Source organism: Callithrix jacchus, chromosome 15 (assembly GCF_049354715.1).
Source record: "Callithrix jacchus isolate 240 chromosome 15, calJac240_pri, whole genome shotgun sequence".
NCBI classification, from domain to species: Eukaryota; Metazoa; Chordata; class Mammalia; order Primates; family Cebidae; genus Callithrix; species Callithrix jacchus.
The window spans coordinates 51790409-51807236 of record NC_133516.1 but is presented as its reverse complement, the minus strand read 5'-3'; the positions used below and the strand labels follow the sequence as shown (position 1 = coordinate 51807236).

The window sequence follows — 16828 nt, the reverse complement described above, 5'->3', positions numbered from 1 at the left end:
TGTTAAGTGACGAGCATTTCTTAACATTTTATAACACATATCCCACTTTTGGAAACAGAAGAATCCTATGCCTCTATTGTCCTCCTCTGTGTATGTGTCTTCACACTCAGGAAGTGGTAGCTTCACACTTCCCCAATAATAAGATATTTCCTTTCTACACTATTAAATACCTACATTTGCTTTTTGAAATAAAAAATTTTATGCTATTTGCTATACTTTTTTAAAGCTGTGCACCTTGTCTTGTAAATCATTGGAATAGGTGCTTCTAATTTCTCTCCAAATTTTGAAATTCTATTCAGAACATATTCAAAAATATTACTTGAACTGTTAAACATGAGCATTCATTTGCTCATCCATTCAAATATTTGTCGGTTAAATACTGGGTACACACAAAAGAAAGGCATGGGAATAACTAGTATTGAAGTGTTCCGGATCCAGATTGAGAAGTAAACTATGTGTTCCTGTATTTGTAGGTTGAATGTAGAAATGCTGCCAAGAATAGGTTAAGTTTTAACATGGCACACATTTGTTTGTTTGTTTTTGGAGGTGACAGAGAAGCCACCCACTTGTGGTCCTAAAACTGGGCCAAATAATGCACTTTAGTAGCATCCTATTTGGTAAGAAAATTTGTGAACTGGTTATATCCTCCTAAATGCACGCTTTTTTCACCAAGTAGATTGGAGCTGGAAAGTAGGTTTCACATTCAGAAACAACTGGGATCAATCAGCTGTGGCTGCCAATAACATATTTTTGTGAATTGTGAAGCTGTGTCCAGGCTCAGAGAGATACTGTGGCCACTGATTAGCAATGTCAGCCATGAAAGTGGTTTCAGGAAGTGGTGATGTGAGAAGCGAGGATTGTGTTTTTGCCATCCTTGAGCTAGATTTTCAATAGCAGAGAAAGTTTCCTCAAACTCCTTACTACTCAGAAACACTGGTAGAGATTGGGTATGAGAGAAAAAGGTGGAAAGCTATGGTGATGATAGACATTGCTAGGGCAGGATCCTTCTTGCACATTAAATTTGTTGGGAGATGTCAACCTTTGAGGGGCAGGAGAGGTCTGAATTTAGCAAGTTAACATATATCTCATAGCCAACCCCCCCCACCAAAAAAAGTTAAGAAAAATATCATTATAAATATCCTTTTCTACAGTGAATCATAGCACAGAAAATACCATTTGTGCTATTTTGTTTCTTGTTTAATTTTCAATTTTGAACAACGTATATATGTATAACACTCGACAGTCAGCAGTTCCTCATCTCAAACTAGATATGATTAAAGAAAAATTCATCTGACAATGAAAGAAATAAATATCAAATAATATTATCCAGTCTTTTATACTAATCCCAATAAACAGATAAAATCTGCCTTCAGGTTTCACTAACCAAAGTAAGATATACATCCCATATTTTTTGCTTCCCACACATTACAAAAAAACAACTACAGGCCAGATGCGGTGGCTCACATCTGTAATTCCAGCACTTTGGGAGGCCAAGGTGGGTGGATCAAGAGATCGAGACCATCCTGGTCAATATGGTGAAAACCCGTCTCAACTAAAAATACAAAAAAATTAGCTGGGCATGGTGACGTGTGCCTGTAATCCCAGCTACTCGGGAGGCTGAGGCAGGAGAATTGCCTGAACCCAGGAGGCGGAGGTTGCAGTGAGCTGAGATCGCGCCATTGCCCCCCAGCCTGGGTAACAAGAGCAAAACTCTGTCTCAAAAAAAAAAAAAACAAAACAAAAACTACATCTCATTAGCTTTGTTTAGGAAACACAAAATCCTTAGATAGCTTTTAAATTCAAATTCAACTATTCTTATCGAAGCTACAAAGGGGAATTTAATTTGTTTTTGCTTAAGGAGGGAAAACCTCATTCATTTAGATTATCAGAGTAGTAAGGCTAGTTGGAAATAGTGAAAATTCTGAATTAATATTATTCAAGAAAAGGATGAAGAGGAGCAGCAGGAAAAAGAGAAGGAAGAGGAGGAAAAAAATACCTTGCTTATAATTGCAAAGAGTGTAATATATATGTCTGCATAGCTAAGCTGTTATTACAAAAGACCCCAAATACAGGTTGTATTAGAGTTCTCTAGAGGAACAAAAATAATGAAATTATTCATATATATATTATTATTATATATATTAACTTACATGATAGGCCATCTGCAGGCTGAGGAGAACGGAATGCCTGTCCGAGTTCCAAAACCAAGAACTTGGAGTCCGATGTTCAAGGGCAGGAAGCATCTAGCACAAGAGAAAGAAGTAGGCTGTGAGGCTAGGCCAGTATCTTTTTTACACTTTTCTACCTGCTTATGTTCTAGCTGTGCTGGCTGCTGATTAGATTGTGCCCACCCAGATTAAGGGTGGGTCTGCCTTTCCCAGCTCACTGACCCAAATGATAATCTCCTTCGGCAACACCCTCACAGACACAGCCAGGACCAATACTTTGCATCCTTTAATCTAATCAAGTTGATACTCAGTATTAACCATCTCAAGCCCACACTTTTTCAACATGAACCCACATGCATCTCCTGAGATAATACGTAATCTTCAAACAAGGACAATACGGTCATAATTATGCCTAACAGAATACGACTATCCTTCATAAAACAGCAAACCCACCAATCTCCAACTCAAACACTATTACATAAAGTTAACAGTATTTGAATGCTGATGTAAAGTCAATAAATCTTATGTCATGTGATAAAGGAGAAAGGAAATAAAATGAAGATGTTTTCTTAGTACAAATGTATACATGCACAAACATGTTTTGTTTTGTTTTGTTTGAGACACAGTCTCACTCCATCACCAGGCACTAGGCTAGAGTGCAGTAGCATGACCTCGGCTCACTGCCTCCTGGGTTCAAGCAATTCTCCTGCCTCAGCCTCCCAAGTAGCTGGGACTACAGGCGCACACCACCACGCCCAGCTAATTTTTGCATGTTTAGTAGAGACGGAGTTTCACCATGTTGACCAGGATGGTCTCGATCTCTTGACCTTGTGATCCACCCACCTTGGCCTCCCAAAGTGCTGGAATTACAGGTGTGTGCCACTGTGCCCAGCCCGCAAAAGAAAGAGGGAATACTCATGACAATTACAGTCCCCATTTCTGCAGCTTGTCACATGGTCATAGCTGGTATTGATGACTACCTTCTTCTACTACACATTCTGTGTTACTCTTGCCTTCAGCAAGCACCTCGGCAGGTAGTTTTTTGTTGTTGTTGTTTTTTCCTTGTTCATTTGCTTTTTCTGGTGGAGTGACCCAAACCTTCATTCCTGGATCGGGCTGCTGTAGTTTTCCATTGACTTTAATCACAGGACATGGTAATACTAAGATCTCCTGTATCCTATACGTACTCTTCCTTACCTCTGTTGTGGAGTAGTAAACTGATTTCATCTTGATAGTCTGGGTCAGTCACCCCAGCCAACACTGTAATTCCCTTCTTAGCCTGTTGACTTAAAGGTAGGAGGAGACCAAAGTGTCCAGGTGGCATCTTAACTTCCAGTTTAATTGAATCATTGTTGTGTCTCCTGGTGGCAGCATTCCTCCCTCTGGAATGAAGACCTCTAGGCCAGCAGAACATAATGTCACAGGAACAGGAAGCAACAATTTTGCTAGTAAATCGCTAAGGGTGATAGTGAGTGGTGCCACTTCTACTTCCACCCCTTGATTCCTGGACCCATGAATTCTGGCTATGGGAGAAATAGTGCCATACATTGGATACTGATTCAAATCATACACAGCCTTCTTAAGAACTTTGCCCCAGCCCTGCAAAGTATTGTCGCCTAGTTGGCAGTGTAATTGTGACTTCAAAGGGCTATTCCATTAATCTATCAATCCAGCTACTTCAGGATAATTGGGAACATGGTAAGACCAATTCCATGAGTATGAGCCCACTGCTGCACTTTTAGCTGTAAAGTGAAGGCCTTGGTCAGAGGCAATGCTATATGGAATACCGTGATGGTGGATAAGGCATTCCATGAGTCCATGAATGGTAGTCTTGGCAGAAGCATTGCCATGTAAGACATGAAAACCCATATCTGGAGTAAGTGTCTATTCCAGTGAGGACAAACCTCTGCCTTTTCCTTGATGGAAGAGGTCCATTATAATCAATCTGCCATCAGGTAGCTGACTGATCACCCAGAGGAATGGTGCTGTATTGATGGCTCGGTGTTGGTCTCTGCTGCTGGCTAATTGGGCACTCAGCAGTGGCTGTGACCACATCAACCTTGGTGAGTTGGAAGTCCATGTTGCTGAGTTCATGTGTAACCTCCATCCCTGCCACCATGGCCACTTTGTTCATGGGCCCATTGGGTAGTGATGGGGTGGCTGGGGAAAGATTCTAGTGGTGTCCATAGAATCCTACCCACTTGATTATTAAAATCCTCCTCTGCGGAGGTCACCTGTTGGTGAGCACTCACATGGGATACAAATATCTTTTCAGTTTTTGACCAGAGAGGTCCATCCACATCCCTCTTCCCTAGATTTCTTTGTCATCAATTTCTGTATTAGTCAGACTTCTCCATATGTGTGTATATATATTCTATTAGTTCTATATATATAGATTCACATTATATATATATATATATATGGATTCACATATATATGAATGCATGGATTTACATGTTTCTGCCTGCTTATATTCTAGCTATGCTGGGAGCTGATTTGATTGTCCCCACCAGATTAAGGGTGGGTACTCCTTCACCAGCCCAATGACTCAAATGTTAATCTCCTTTGGCAACACCCTCACAGACACACCCAAGATCGATACTTTGTATCCTTCAATCCAACAAAGTTGATGCTCAATATTAACCATCAACACAGGTCTTAAATTTTAAGACAATCATTTCTTTCTTTTTCTACACAGCAGTCCAGAGATGCAAGATGAAGTAGCTCCACCATATCCAAAATAGAACATTTATCTCTGGGTCCAAGGAAGCTGTTTCAGTTCTCACTCTTTTCCTAGGCAGTAGAAAGAAATGGAGGACTGTTAACCTCCCATTATGCAGCATTTAATGATAGGGTCACACTTAGTTGCAACAGAGTCTTGGAACTATGGAACCCAGCAATACAGCTATGTGCTGAGCAAAAATTCAGAGCATTCTATTGCTAAAATGAAGAAGAGAAAACAGTTATGGGGGGACATTAGACTGCCACAGTCTAGGGGTTGGGAAAAGACAGCCTGTGGGCCAAATCTGGTCTGCCACCTGTTTTTGAACAGCCTGTGAGTTAAGAGTGGCTTTTACAGATAAGCATTTACAACCAATTTGAGGCTAGGGGACACTAAGTTTGAACCACAATTAATCAAAATGTTACTTTCTGCCAAAACAATTCTTAGTAGAGTTGTATTACAGGAATGATATTCAATTATTATTACACTTATCATTTCATCAATGAAAAATTTATGAAAATTTGTTTTCTCTCTTGTTATATAAGTACCAACACAATATATTTGATTTTGCCTTTTGGCTAAAAAAGCCTAAAGAATTTTTTCCTGGCCCTTTACAGAAACGTTTGCTGATCCTGTCATTGTCTGAGTTGGATTAACCTAGTAGAATTTCTACAAAGTGTAGAAATAAGTGGCTTCCAAGTGACTTAACAAAATGAAATCTCATGACCCTAACGAGTCCAACCTGTGTTTCTAACTATAGAAAAACTTCTTTAACTAGGTCACAGATCCAGCAACTTCTAATTAGCCAGAGTCCAGTGGATAAAACAGGCAACTAGGGAAGGAAAAGATTTCTTCATAGCCAAAATCATAGCACTAAAGCTTATGCATTGCAGCACAGGAAGCAGAAAGCCCAGATATTTACACGAGGCACATTTTCCTCATACAAGACACAATTTTGCTAACTGTTAAAGAGTTAACTGGATTAGCAGTTCTCTCAAACCCACAGCAGAGCTGGAGCAGTAAATCTGAAGGGGTTTGGGAGGAAAAGAGACAGACTAAAAGTGCTACTCTCTAAGGCCTCTTCATATAGGGACCAAAACCTTCATTATGTCTCTGAAGCCCCCAAGGACATCATTGTGTTACAGCTCAATGTAATAATAATCTTAAAGATGACCCTGAACCATCACACACAGGTAAAATTATATTCATTATAGTCTATTTCAAGAGGTAGAGAATCATACACTTGCGAAAACCTATCTTCAAAAATAGTGAAGATAAAATTTTGACCATTTAAAGTGCTAAGTTCAGCTATCTGTAAGTTAATTCACATGGAAGTTTTATTCTCCCAAGAACTCATGTAAATGAGATGTGATAACATGCTGCTTGTACACAAATATTTCCACAGTCCTAGCAAACAGATTCTCTCAACCGAGTACTTTCATTTATGTTTTTTTAAGAAAAATAATGACTGTATTTTTATAGATGTTATTGTGGCAAACCTTACCAGCCTTTGTCTACTGATCACAAATATGAATATTTTCTATGAAAGCGACAAGAAACCAGCTCAAACTGGTAGAAAAAGAAGGAGATGGAGGACAAGGAGCAGGAGATGGAGAAGGAGAAGGAGAAAAGGCAACCCATGGCTATGAAGGAAATAAACAAGATGGTATGTTAAGGAAAGGCAAATAGAGTCTCTCTTCTATTATGTAAGGTGGTCAGTGCCCTCTTCTCTGAGAAGGAGAAATTTCATCTGAAACCTGAAAGATAACTAGCTAACTGTTGGAAAAGTAGGTGTATGCAGGCTGAAAGGACAACTTGGATAAGGGCTTCCCAATTCCTTGGAGGGCCTCCTTTCCTCCAAAAAGGCTGAGTCAATCCCAGTCCAATGGGTAAAAATATGATTAGGTATGGCCTGTCAGTGTATTCCACGCCCCTGGCAATAATGAATGGTCCAGGATTAAACATACTGGCCAGTTTGGGCCAGTAAGACTCTAGGAGGAGAGAAACACTCTTTCCAGGCTGGTTAATAAGCTCCAAGGCTGTGTTTGGGGACAATAGCCATTTTGCCACCTCATAGGTGAAGTTTGCCTAAAAATGAAGGCAACACACAGGAGAGAAGGTCTAAAAAGAAGAGGGAGTAACCGATCCATGAAGTTGTCATTTGAGTACCTGAAGTCACCATTCTGAGCTTTACCCCTGGAGTTTTTTGTTATGGAAACCAATAAATTTCCCTTCCTCCTTCCTGCCTTTTTTTTTTAAAGCCAAATGGAGATTGGTTTCTGCTTTGGACAACTGAAAACATCAGGATAACAAAGTGGGCTTTGGAAATGACAGAAATAAGAGTCCAGTTGTATATTGAGGAGCAAGGGCTTGGTGAGCCCTCTGAACACTGAATCTTGTAGGCAATTTTAGCACAATGGTATTTGTGTATCTAAACATATTTAAACAGAGAAATAGTACAGTATGAAAGATTTAAAAAGTGGGATACCTGTATAGGGCTTGTAAATGGGGCTTACAGGAGTAGAAGTTGCTCTGGGTGGGTCAGTGAGTGAGTGGTGAATGTGAAGGCCTAGGACATTACTGTGCACTACTGTAGACTTTATAAATTACTGTACACGTAGGCTACATTAAATTTACAAAAAAAACTTTCTTTAGTAATACATTAACTTTGGCTTATTATGATTTTTTAGTTTTTGATGCTTTCAACTTTTTGACTTTTTTGTAATAACACAGTGCAAAACAAAAACACATTGTACAGCTGTTCACAAATATTTTCTTGGCTGGGCGTAGTGTCTCATGCCTGTAATCCCAGCACTTTGGGAGGCTGAGGTGGGCAGATTACTTGAAGTCAGAAGTTTGAGACCAGCCTGGCCAACAAGGTGAAACCTCGTCTCTGCCAAAAAGTACAAACATTAGCTGGGCATGGTGATGTGCACCTGTAGTCCCAGCTACTCAGGAGACTGAGGTAGGAGAATTGCTTGAACCCAGGAGGTGCAGGTTGCAGCGAGCCAAGATTGCACCACTGCACTCTAGCCTGGGGGATAAAGTGAGGCTCTGTTTCAAAGAAAATAAAAATAAAATAATTTTTTTTTGTATCTGTATTTAATACGCTTTTTACTATTTTTCACTTGATCTTAGCCAAAAGGCCGAGAAGCAACTGCTTTTTACTATTTTTCATTCTAAAACAACTTTTAACTTTTTTGTTAAAAACTAGGACCGACAATATCACTGTCTTCCACCTCCGCATCTTATTCCCCTGGAAGGTTTCCCTGTGTCATCTTCTATGATAATGTCTTCTTCTAGAATACTTCCTGAAGGCCTGCATTTTTATTAAGAAGGAGTACCCTCTACAATAATGATAAATAGTAAATACATAAGTCCATAATGTAGTCACTTATCATCAAGTATTATGTTACTGTCCACAATTGTATGTGCTGTAATTCTATATGACTGGCAGTGCAGTAGATTTGTTTATACCAACATCACCACAAACATGTCAGTAATGCATTGAGCTTATGGCATGACAGCTGCAATGTCACCAGACAATAGAAAATTTTCAACTCCATTGTAATCTTATTGAACCACCATTACATATGCAATCCATCACTGACCAAAACATCATTATGTGGTACACGACTATATTTTATTGCAAAAGTTGGGTCTTAGGGTCTCTGTCTGGTAGAGGATTGAGTAAGGAGTGAGAGCTGGAGAGCTGGTTGTGAGAAATGAGCCATGAATAATGAGGAGGAGGGAAATGCAGTTACAGAGATTTAGCATTTTTCCTCCCTTTCCATCACCTTGGGGCTTAGAGCAAAAATAATCCCAAACTTGTGCATCTGAGAAGGCAAGAGATTGGCAAGGGTAGAGTTTCTCCAGTCCTCCTGAGGTCTAAGCAATGAGTATCTATTGTTTTGCTTACAGAGATTCCTCTTCTTCCTGCTTTGGGAACAGTACTTCCCTTTGGAGTCTGGGTGAGTCCCACCTTGTCTCTTGGTGCACAAGGTTTAGGTGCTGCTGAGTGAATCTAGCAGGGTGGACACATGACCCAGACACAGCCATCTGGTGTGTTCCACTTTTAGGTTATGGTGATCATATGGTGATCACCAAGTAGGCCCGATCAGAGCTATTACAGGGACTTCACAGCTACTGCAAAAGAGGTGCTGGCTTTCAACTAGACTTTGAAACTATCAGAGGGGACCTCGTGGTGAAGACCTACCTCCAAGAGGAAGTTGGTACAAAACAAATTAGACACAGGCAGATTGAACGCTTGTTTGAGCCCTTGAACCCAGGCATACATGAAGTTATATTTGCCATTTGGACGTTATGGTAATATGAGCCAATACATTCCTTCATTCCACTGGAGTAGCATTCCTCTGTTCACTGTTTATTGCTAGGCAAAGAGTGAAGTATGAAAACAGTATTTTTAAAAGACGGTGAATGAAAGAATCTGTGATCTCATCTGTAAGGAGTGGAAAAGATGTGCTAATGTATTTTCACTTGGGCTTCGTAATACAGTGTTTAAATTTCAGAAGAATCTTATTAAGTCCTATAATATGCTACAGGTATATAAGGATTAACATAGCTCTTGTGTGTTGACCTATAATCAATTAACAACCAAACTTTGGAGATACAACGGTCCATCTGTCAGGACTTACCTTCATTGAAAAAGAGTCATTGACAAGACTACATCAATTCTGAATACCGTACAATTCTTCCTGATGTCCTTCTAGCAAAAACTGGTGAGCAGAACCTAAAGTCATAAACCAAATATTTCCTAAACATTAGGTTGTCCACATTTAAAGATGTGGGAGACATTCAACATAAAGAACTTTTTATTTGAACCACTCATAGAAAAGGGTACATTGAACACGTGCATAACCAGGGTGAATATTTTCATTGAAAATGAAAACATGTCACTTTTTAAATTCAGAAATAACAATGTTTTAATGGCAAAAGTTTCCTTAACCAGAATTTTACATTTTCAATGGAGATGAAAACCTAAGCTAATTTGTTTCTTCAGAATAATAATTTTTTAATGACAATGACTTCTACCTGTGAGATCATAAACAAATGTAAGCATATTGTCCTTAGGAAAACAAAATATATATAGAGAGAGAGTTTAAATAATTTCTGTAAAATTTCCAGAATTTCCCAAACTCTGTTCTTTGGAACCATTAGCAGGTGTCTTACACACACACACACACACACACACACACACACACACACACAAAATCCTGTGGCCAAAGGAGACTGGGAAACATTACTCAATCACATTAGTATAATTTAGAATGTGACAAGTCTTGTAGTACAGATACCTGTTCAAATCTGTTTAGCTCAGCACTTCCCAAAGCTAACTTCCTCAAAATTAACTACCATATAGCATTTCCCCACCCCAGCCCACCTCCAAACCTCCATTCCTCAAAGCAACTTGTGCAACAGCTTGTGGAACTAGTTCCATAAAGTGAAGTTTGGGAAACACTAGTTTCGTGGTTTCTATTTACATAGATTTTGCTGTCTGAATAATATGTGAGGAATTTTGAGTGACAATTGCACCCATTTGGATATATCTTCAACTGACTCCATAATTAGAAATTTAAAATGCAAATTTCTCCAAAGCAAACTGTCTTTACCATTTATACGTGTTGCTGAAATTTATTTGGTTTTGTGTATACTCATATTACTTTCCAGTGTATCTGGTATAGGTAATAGGCTCAAAAGACCTACAAATATTGAACACAAATAGAATTAACCATGTCTAAATTTTACATATATACAGGACCTTGACAATTTAAATATAAGAGATTTACTGTATACTTTTTTGAGAGGAGGAGGATATATGCCTCTTGGGAAAACCAGGATAATACAAGCTTCTTCACTTACACTCTGTTCAGACGTGTATTATGGATTCATGTTATTATGGATGCAGACATAAAGCCACTGCAACTGAGCCTCAGATGTGGCAGAAAAGAATTAAGAGATCATCACCACTTCTCTCTAAATATAATGAAAATCTAACTTTACAACACTCCTCTTAAATGAGCTTTCCTCATGCTACTTGGCTATGCATTAAATTTGGCATACACAAAAAAATAAAAACAGGGTAATTCTAACAGTTCATTTATGTTGGCTGGATTATGAAGATTAACTCCTCAGATCATTTTCCAAAGAAGTCATCAAATATAAGTACAATTGAAAATAAAATCCTGAAAAACATTTCAATATTGATAGGAAACTGAAGACAGAATATAGTCAAGACACCACTCTTAGCTGTATAATATCAGTGTATATCACAAAGGATTAAAAAGTTTAATTTTCTAGGGAATATAATAGAGATTTCACCTTCAGCAAGGCATATTTTCTGGAAATAATATAATTATTCTCATGGCAGAAGAACACATGCAGAATGTACAGGTTTAAAACAATTTAAATTTCATTTCTGTTGAAGATATTTTAATGTGATACATTGAGTTTATTATTAATTATCTAAAATATTCTTACCCTAGGTCTTACAGACAGCAAGGTCCTTTTCTCCAAAATCCCCTGTGGCTTTTTTGTCCCTGGCAGTTTATACACATCTTCAATCTATGCTGTGATTCAGTGCTTTGCCAAATGTGGTGTGCACGTCACTGCTAATACATACAATGATTTTAGTTGGTCCAGAAAGTATTTTCCATTTTAGTAATGAAGATGATTATTATAAGAAGATCTACCATTTACTGAGCATTTACTACATGCTGTCAAGCACAAATTCTAGTATTTATTATTAACTCGAATGGTCTTCACAAGACTATTATGTGGTAGCTACTTTGGAGGCAAGTTATTTTGTCCAAGTAACTTGCACAAAATCACAGAGCTGGAAATGGGCAGAGATAAGATTCAAATCCAGGAAGATGAACTGAGAGGCCATGTGTGGTGATTGAATGGATATACTTTATTTGAAAATAAATTGGCTTAATCAATTTTTAAGAAATTAAAGTCTGTGGATATCAAATGAAGTCATACACATTGTAGGCAAATGTCCAATCTTCAGGTAACACCACTGTAATACGTAATTGTGTGTGGTTGGGTTGGGGGGAAGCTGAATATGAAGGATCTTTATGGGCTGTGTAGTGGCTGTTAACTGGTAAATGCCAGGACAGAAATGTGGGTGCAGGTATTGCTGCAGATCCCTGGAGATGAAAAGCCCCAATTTTCAACTTACCTGCTTTTGATTTTGCCTAGAATATTCTCTTGTTCCAAAAGGAAATCTTCTTACTTTTACACGTTTTAAAGACATCCTACAGTCATACTTCTAGGGAAAATATAAATAATTCAAATAGATCTGAAAAAGAAAGGCCTTGATTATTGTATATTATAATTTAAGAAGAAAATTAAACGTAGGAAAAAGCTGACAGTCAGATCAGAAGCATTACAGGAAGTTTCTTGCTCATTTTCTCCAGAGGTTAAACCAGAATATATTTTTTAAAAGGGCAGAAGTTTAAGGTCTAGCTAGGGAATAAAGACATGTTTTGTCTGACACTTCCCAATTCAAATCCAGCATTTATCAAATGATTCTTAAGTAGTGTATTCAAAAAAAAAAAAAAGCAACTAGGAGCTGGCAGCTGGAGTATATTAAGCTTTCATTATTGTAAATTTGTATTTTAAAAACCCAGTATCTTTTCTGTAAATATGCAAGGGTTTCTCTGACAATTTCTCTTTTTTAAAGCCACCTCTCACTGAAACATTTTAAATAAAACTCCTATATCTAAAACGAAGTCTTGGTATTTGGGAGTTTAAAATCTCCCCAAATTCTGAGGGGGATAAAAAAGCTGCATAATTATAGCTCATCTGAGTGTAAGTCATAAAGTAATCAAAAATGTTTAAAACCAAAAAGTAACATCTTAGAGTGGCATTTTAAACAAAAAAAAAGTACTTACTGGCACTTTAAAATTTTTCATGCAATTTGCTATTCATTAAATCAGAAGAAAATGTGCACTACCATTTTTTGATAAGGCAAATAACGTTCAAAATTGGCATTAACACAATAGGCCACCACTATGTGAAAAACCAAATGCTTTAATGAGGCTATCAAGAACAAGTCGATTATTTCATTGGATACATTAATATCGATCCATAATATACAGTGCTATGGACCACACAGAAGTTATTGCTGCATCCAACAGCAGGTGACTATTATTAACATTACAGTACCAAGCATCTGCAAGAGGCAGTCATTTATCATTTTTATCAAGAAATAGGGCTTTTTTCTACTGTTATTGACATCAACTTTTTCCCAGTGCATTTTTAAAAAATATTAATAAGTGCATTCCTTTGTGCTTTATATCTTTTAACTTCCTATGTATTGTATATTGTATTTGTTCTTATTGCTTTATTGTTTGAAAACAACCAGAAAGAATTTTGTCATCCTATATATGACCAGGTTGCTTGTATGCTTTTTGGCGAAGTCAGAAAGTTTGGTATTTCCATTGTCCTACCCAGAGGCAGACGGACAATTTCGGCATTTTGGTCACTCCATACGGAGGTCCAACCTCGAGTCACAATTCTGTACCCAAGGATAGGGGGAGTGATGTGGATCGTTTTCTCATTACAAACGACAAGCCCAAACCACTGCCTCTTGGCTTAACTAATGCCTAAAACGAATCCACACTCTATTTGGCAAAAAGAAATAAATAAAACCACCCCCAAGATTGCAGCATTCTCCTGTGCTTGCTCACCTGCCACCTGCAAAAATTGTCTCTTAAGGAGAAGGGGATGGGGAGGCAGGCAATGGCAAGGTTAGGAGTTGCAACAGTCAGGGCAGTGGTACAAGATGCCATACTTTCTTTCAACAAAGCTTTCTATATGGTTGCTTAACCATGGTCCTGTTCCCTTGGCCATAGGTTAGTCAACCTTGCTTTATTTTTAAAAACCCTCAAAGTCAGCTAAGGAAAACTAATATCATAGCATCAAGATCTTCAACTTTCGCATCCAGCGCCCGCCCCCCCCATATAAATATGAAGAGAAAAATAGACAATGCTATGATTGTATCAATGAATACTATGGTACAATTAGCTGTTCATGCAGATTTGCATCACTATTCTAGGAAAAGAGCTATACAGTTAAAGGGGTTGAAAGAATGGGAAGTAATTTTCCCTACCCCCTTAAGTAATAAAGCTATAAAACTGATAGCATCACCAATGTTTCCAAGGATTCTCATTGCCCAGCGTGCATGGGAACTATGCAGTTGATTATTTTCACCTAAACCGTTCATTCACACATCTGACGATCACTCCTTCTCTCTGAACCCTCCATCACCCATCACCAATTCACATTTGACATTTAAACACTTTAAAAAAAACCCTCCTGAATAAGGTTTCCTGATGAAAGAAGTTGGCACTCTGTCACTAAAATATATTTAATATTAAAAATATCTGAAGGAAAATTGGAAGCTCTTATATTGTCTACATAGGCACCATGCTACATGTTCCTCTTGACTATAGATACCATCTTGAAACTTTCCCCTACATTACAGTTCAGTCAGTGCTAGTCCAAAAAAGACTACTGCTATATTTAAGGCACTTCATTCTGAATGGATATGCTTTATGCCACTTGCTATTCAATTGTAGGCTGCTACTGAGAAATTCCATTCAACAGCCTGGCTCATAACACTATATGGCATCTGTATAAAACATCTAGGCTTGATACATGTGACACTACTGTTATTGCATAGGACTACACAAGTAGATAATGCACTGAAACTAACTTTACAACATTGCTCCTTGTTAAAACATGGTTATCAAGTAACAGTAATTTGCCAATACAGTATTTCTTTCTTTAAAACAAAATTCAGCAAGTTTGCTGAAATGAACCCCAATTAAATGGCCATAATGGGCGTATTAATGCTATGGTTATCCATCTCCAAGAATATTGCTATTTTCATATCCTAAAAATAAATATGTAAGTTTATTCTTTCTAGAAAGCCTGGTTTTAACCTATTAATACTACACCTTAAAATGTGTCTAAAAACAGTTCCGGGCGAGACTGTAATATATAAAATATTCTCAAAGCTGTCTTTTAAACACAAGACCTTGCATAAAAGTTTTCTTTCATGGGTGTACAAAGAATGCGGAAAACCACCAGTGAATTGTAAAAATATTGAAAACTTGCCATTTTAAGATGCATATTCTTACAAATTAATACAAACATATTGAAAAGAACAATGATAATAAAGAATCTGTACAAAGCAAATGAACAGTAAAACATAATTTAAAAATAAAAATAGTAAAGCCAATTAGAAATATGCCCAGTTTGGTTTTCTTATCAAAAGCAAAAGTGAAAAAAAAAAGAGTAAAACATACTTTCAGTGCCCCTCAACATTTTACGTTGAGAGGACATTAATTTCCATTTCAAAATAAAATATATCTTACGAAAAACTGAACCACACTCATTGATGAAGAAAACTGTAACAGCACAATAAAAGAGAGCAAGATTAGACTTCATATTTCAGAGCCTTGGTCTAACTCCCTTAAATTTCGGTTGGTATCAGTTATGTTTTCTAACCAGATGATTCTCATGAAAAGGCTGCATTTTTTTGTGTTTCACAGAATACAGTATTTCTTTAAATAGTTGCAGTATAAACACTAAACAATGCTAGAGGGGTACTGTATCTTTAAGGCAGTACCAATGAATCAATAGACATAAAATGGAAAAGGGTTAGCATGGATTTCTTTTCCTCTTCTTTTTTTTCTTTTTGGTTGCTTTACATTCTTTCAATTAAACTTTACATTTAATTTCCAAGGAAGTCACAGGCATAAAAACCTCAAATCAAGTTTCCCCTGAATAAGATGGACAGACATTTCTCTGATGCAAAATCCTCTTGCTCAGAAAGCTAAAGTCTGTGGTGAATTCAGTTCACAGATACTGCACACTTATTTGTACAATACTTTGGAGGCATTTGTAGTTGTAAAATAGAATATACACGTCTGTTTCACAAAATTCTAAAAATAAAATATATCCTGGGCTATTGATAAAGCATGAAAAAAAATTTCATATTAAAGGAAAATTATCAAGAAAACCCCTTCAGGTAAATTATTAAATCTATGAATCAAGAAAGAAAGCAGTTTGTGCGAATGCAGTGCAGGGAGGATTTGCTAACAAGCATGCTCCGTCTCTTCCATGCTCATACTGCTCCGCCGGCTGCTTGTTTTGGAAGCTCCGGGGGACACTGACGAAAGGAGTGGATCAGTGACACCAACAGGAGAAAGAGTGTCGTCCATCAGGATGTCTTCCAGTTTGGATCCCATTTTTGTGGGGACGCTATAGGCTTGGTTGGCCTCGGTCCCAGTTCCAAGGTTGTTGTTGAAGGTGATGGTGCCATCCGTGAGATCAAGAGTTGTTGTACAAGTTAGGTCTGCATGATGCTGAAGGAGGTCTTGGCTGCAGTTCTCAAGAACGGGTTCTTGCTTGATGATCCGATTCACCAAATCTGGAGAGCAGAGACCCGTGGATGGAATAAGGGAAAGTCCATGAGCTCGAGCCTGCATTTCAAGTTCCTATAAAAAGAGTAAAGATAAAATACTGAAATGGGCAGAGCACAGGGGACTTTTAAGCCCGTGAAGCCACTCTACATGATACTATAATGGTAGGTGCATGTCATTAGACATTTGGCCAAACCCACAAAATGTACAACACCAAGAGGGAATGTAAAGTATAGACTTTGGAGGATAATGAAACGTTACTACAGGTTCCTTGATCCTAATAAATGTGCCACTCTGGTAGGGAATGTTGATAATGGGGAAGGCTGTACATGCTTGGGGGCAGGAGGTATATGGAAAATATCTGCAGCTTCATCTCAGTTCTGCTGTGAACCAAAAACTAAAATTCTGTTCTAAAAAATAAAGTCTACTTTAAAAAATCAGATACATTGGATGGCTGGGCGTGGTGGCTCACGCCTATAATC

At 37.9% G+C, this 16828-nt stretch overlaps 1 protein-coding gene and 1 long non-coding RNA gene across 25 annotated transcripts in view; both read right to left on the bottom strand.

The window, feature by feature from the left end:
* LOC108588458 (uncharacterized) overlaps positions 1 to 2287 on the bottom strand; it is a 182147-nt gene extending 179860 nt beyond the window's left edge. For all 3 annotated transcript variants that reach the window (XR_013527426.1, XR_004734742.3, XR_013527425.1), the window contains exon 1: positions 2151 to 2287. This is a non-coding gene — a long non-coding RNA (uncharacterized LOC108588458). The remainder of the gene's footprint in view (positions 1 to 2150) is intronic.
* Positions 2288 to 12928: 10641 nt separating this feature from the next.
* MITF (melanocyte inducing transcription factor) overlaps positions 12929 to 16828 on the bottom strand; it is a 230986-nt gene continuing 227086 nt past the window's right edge. For all 22 annotated transcript variants that reach the window (XM_008982006.4, XM_002758544.6, XM_008982009.4 and 19 more), the window contains one exon: positions 12929 to 16421. In XM_008982006.4, coding sequence (XP_008980254.1) covers positions 16020 to 16421 — 402 coding nt within the window. In that variant the 3' untranslated portion in view covers positions 12929 to 16019. The remainder of the gene's footprint in view (positions 16422 to 16828) is intronic.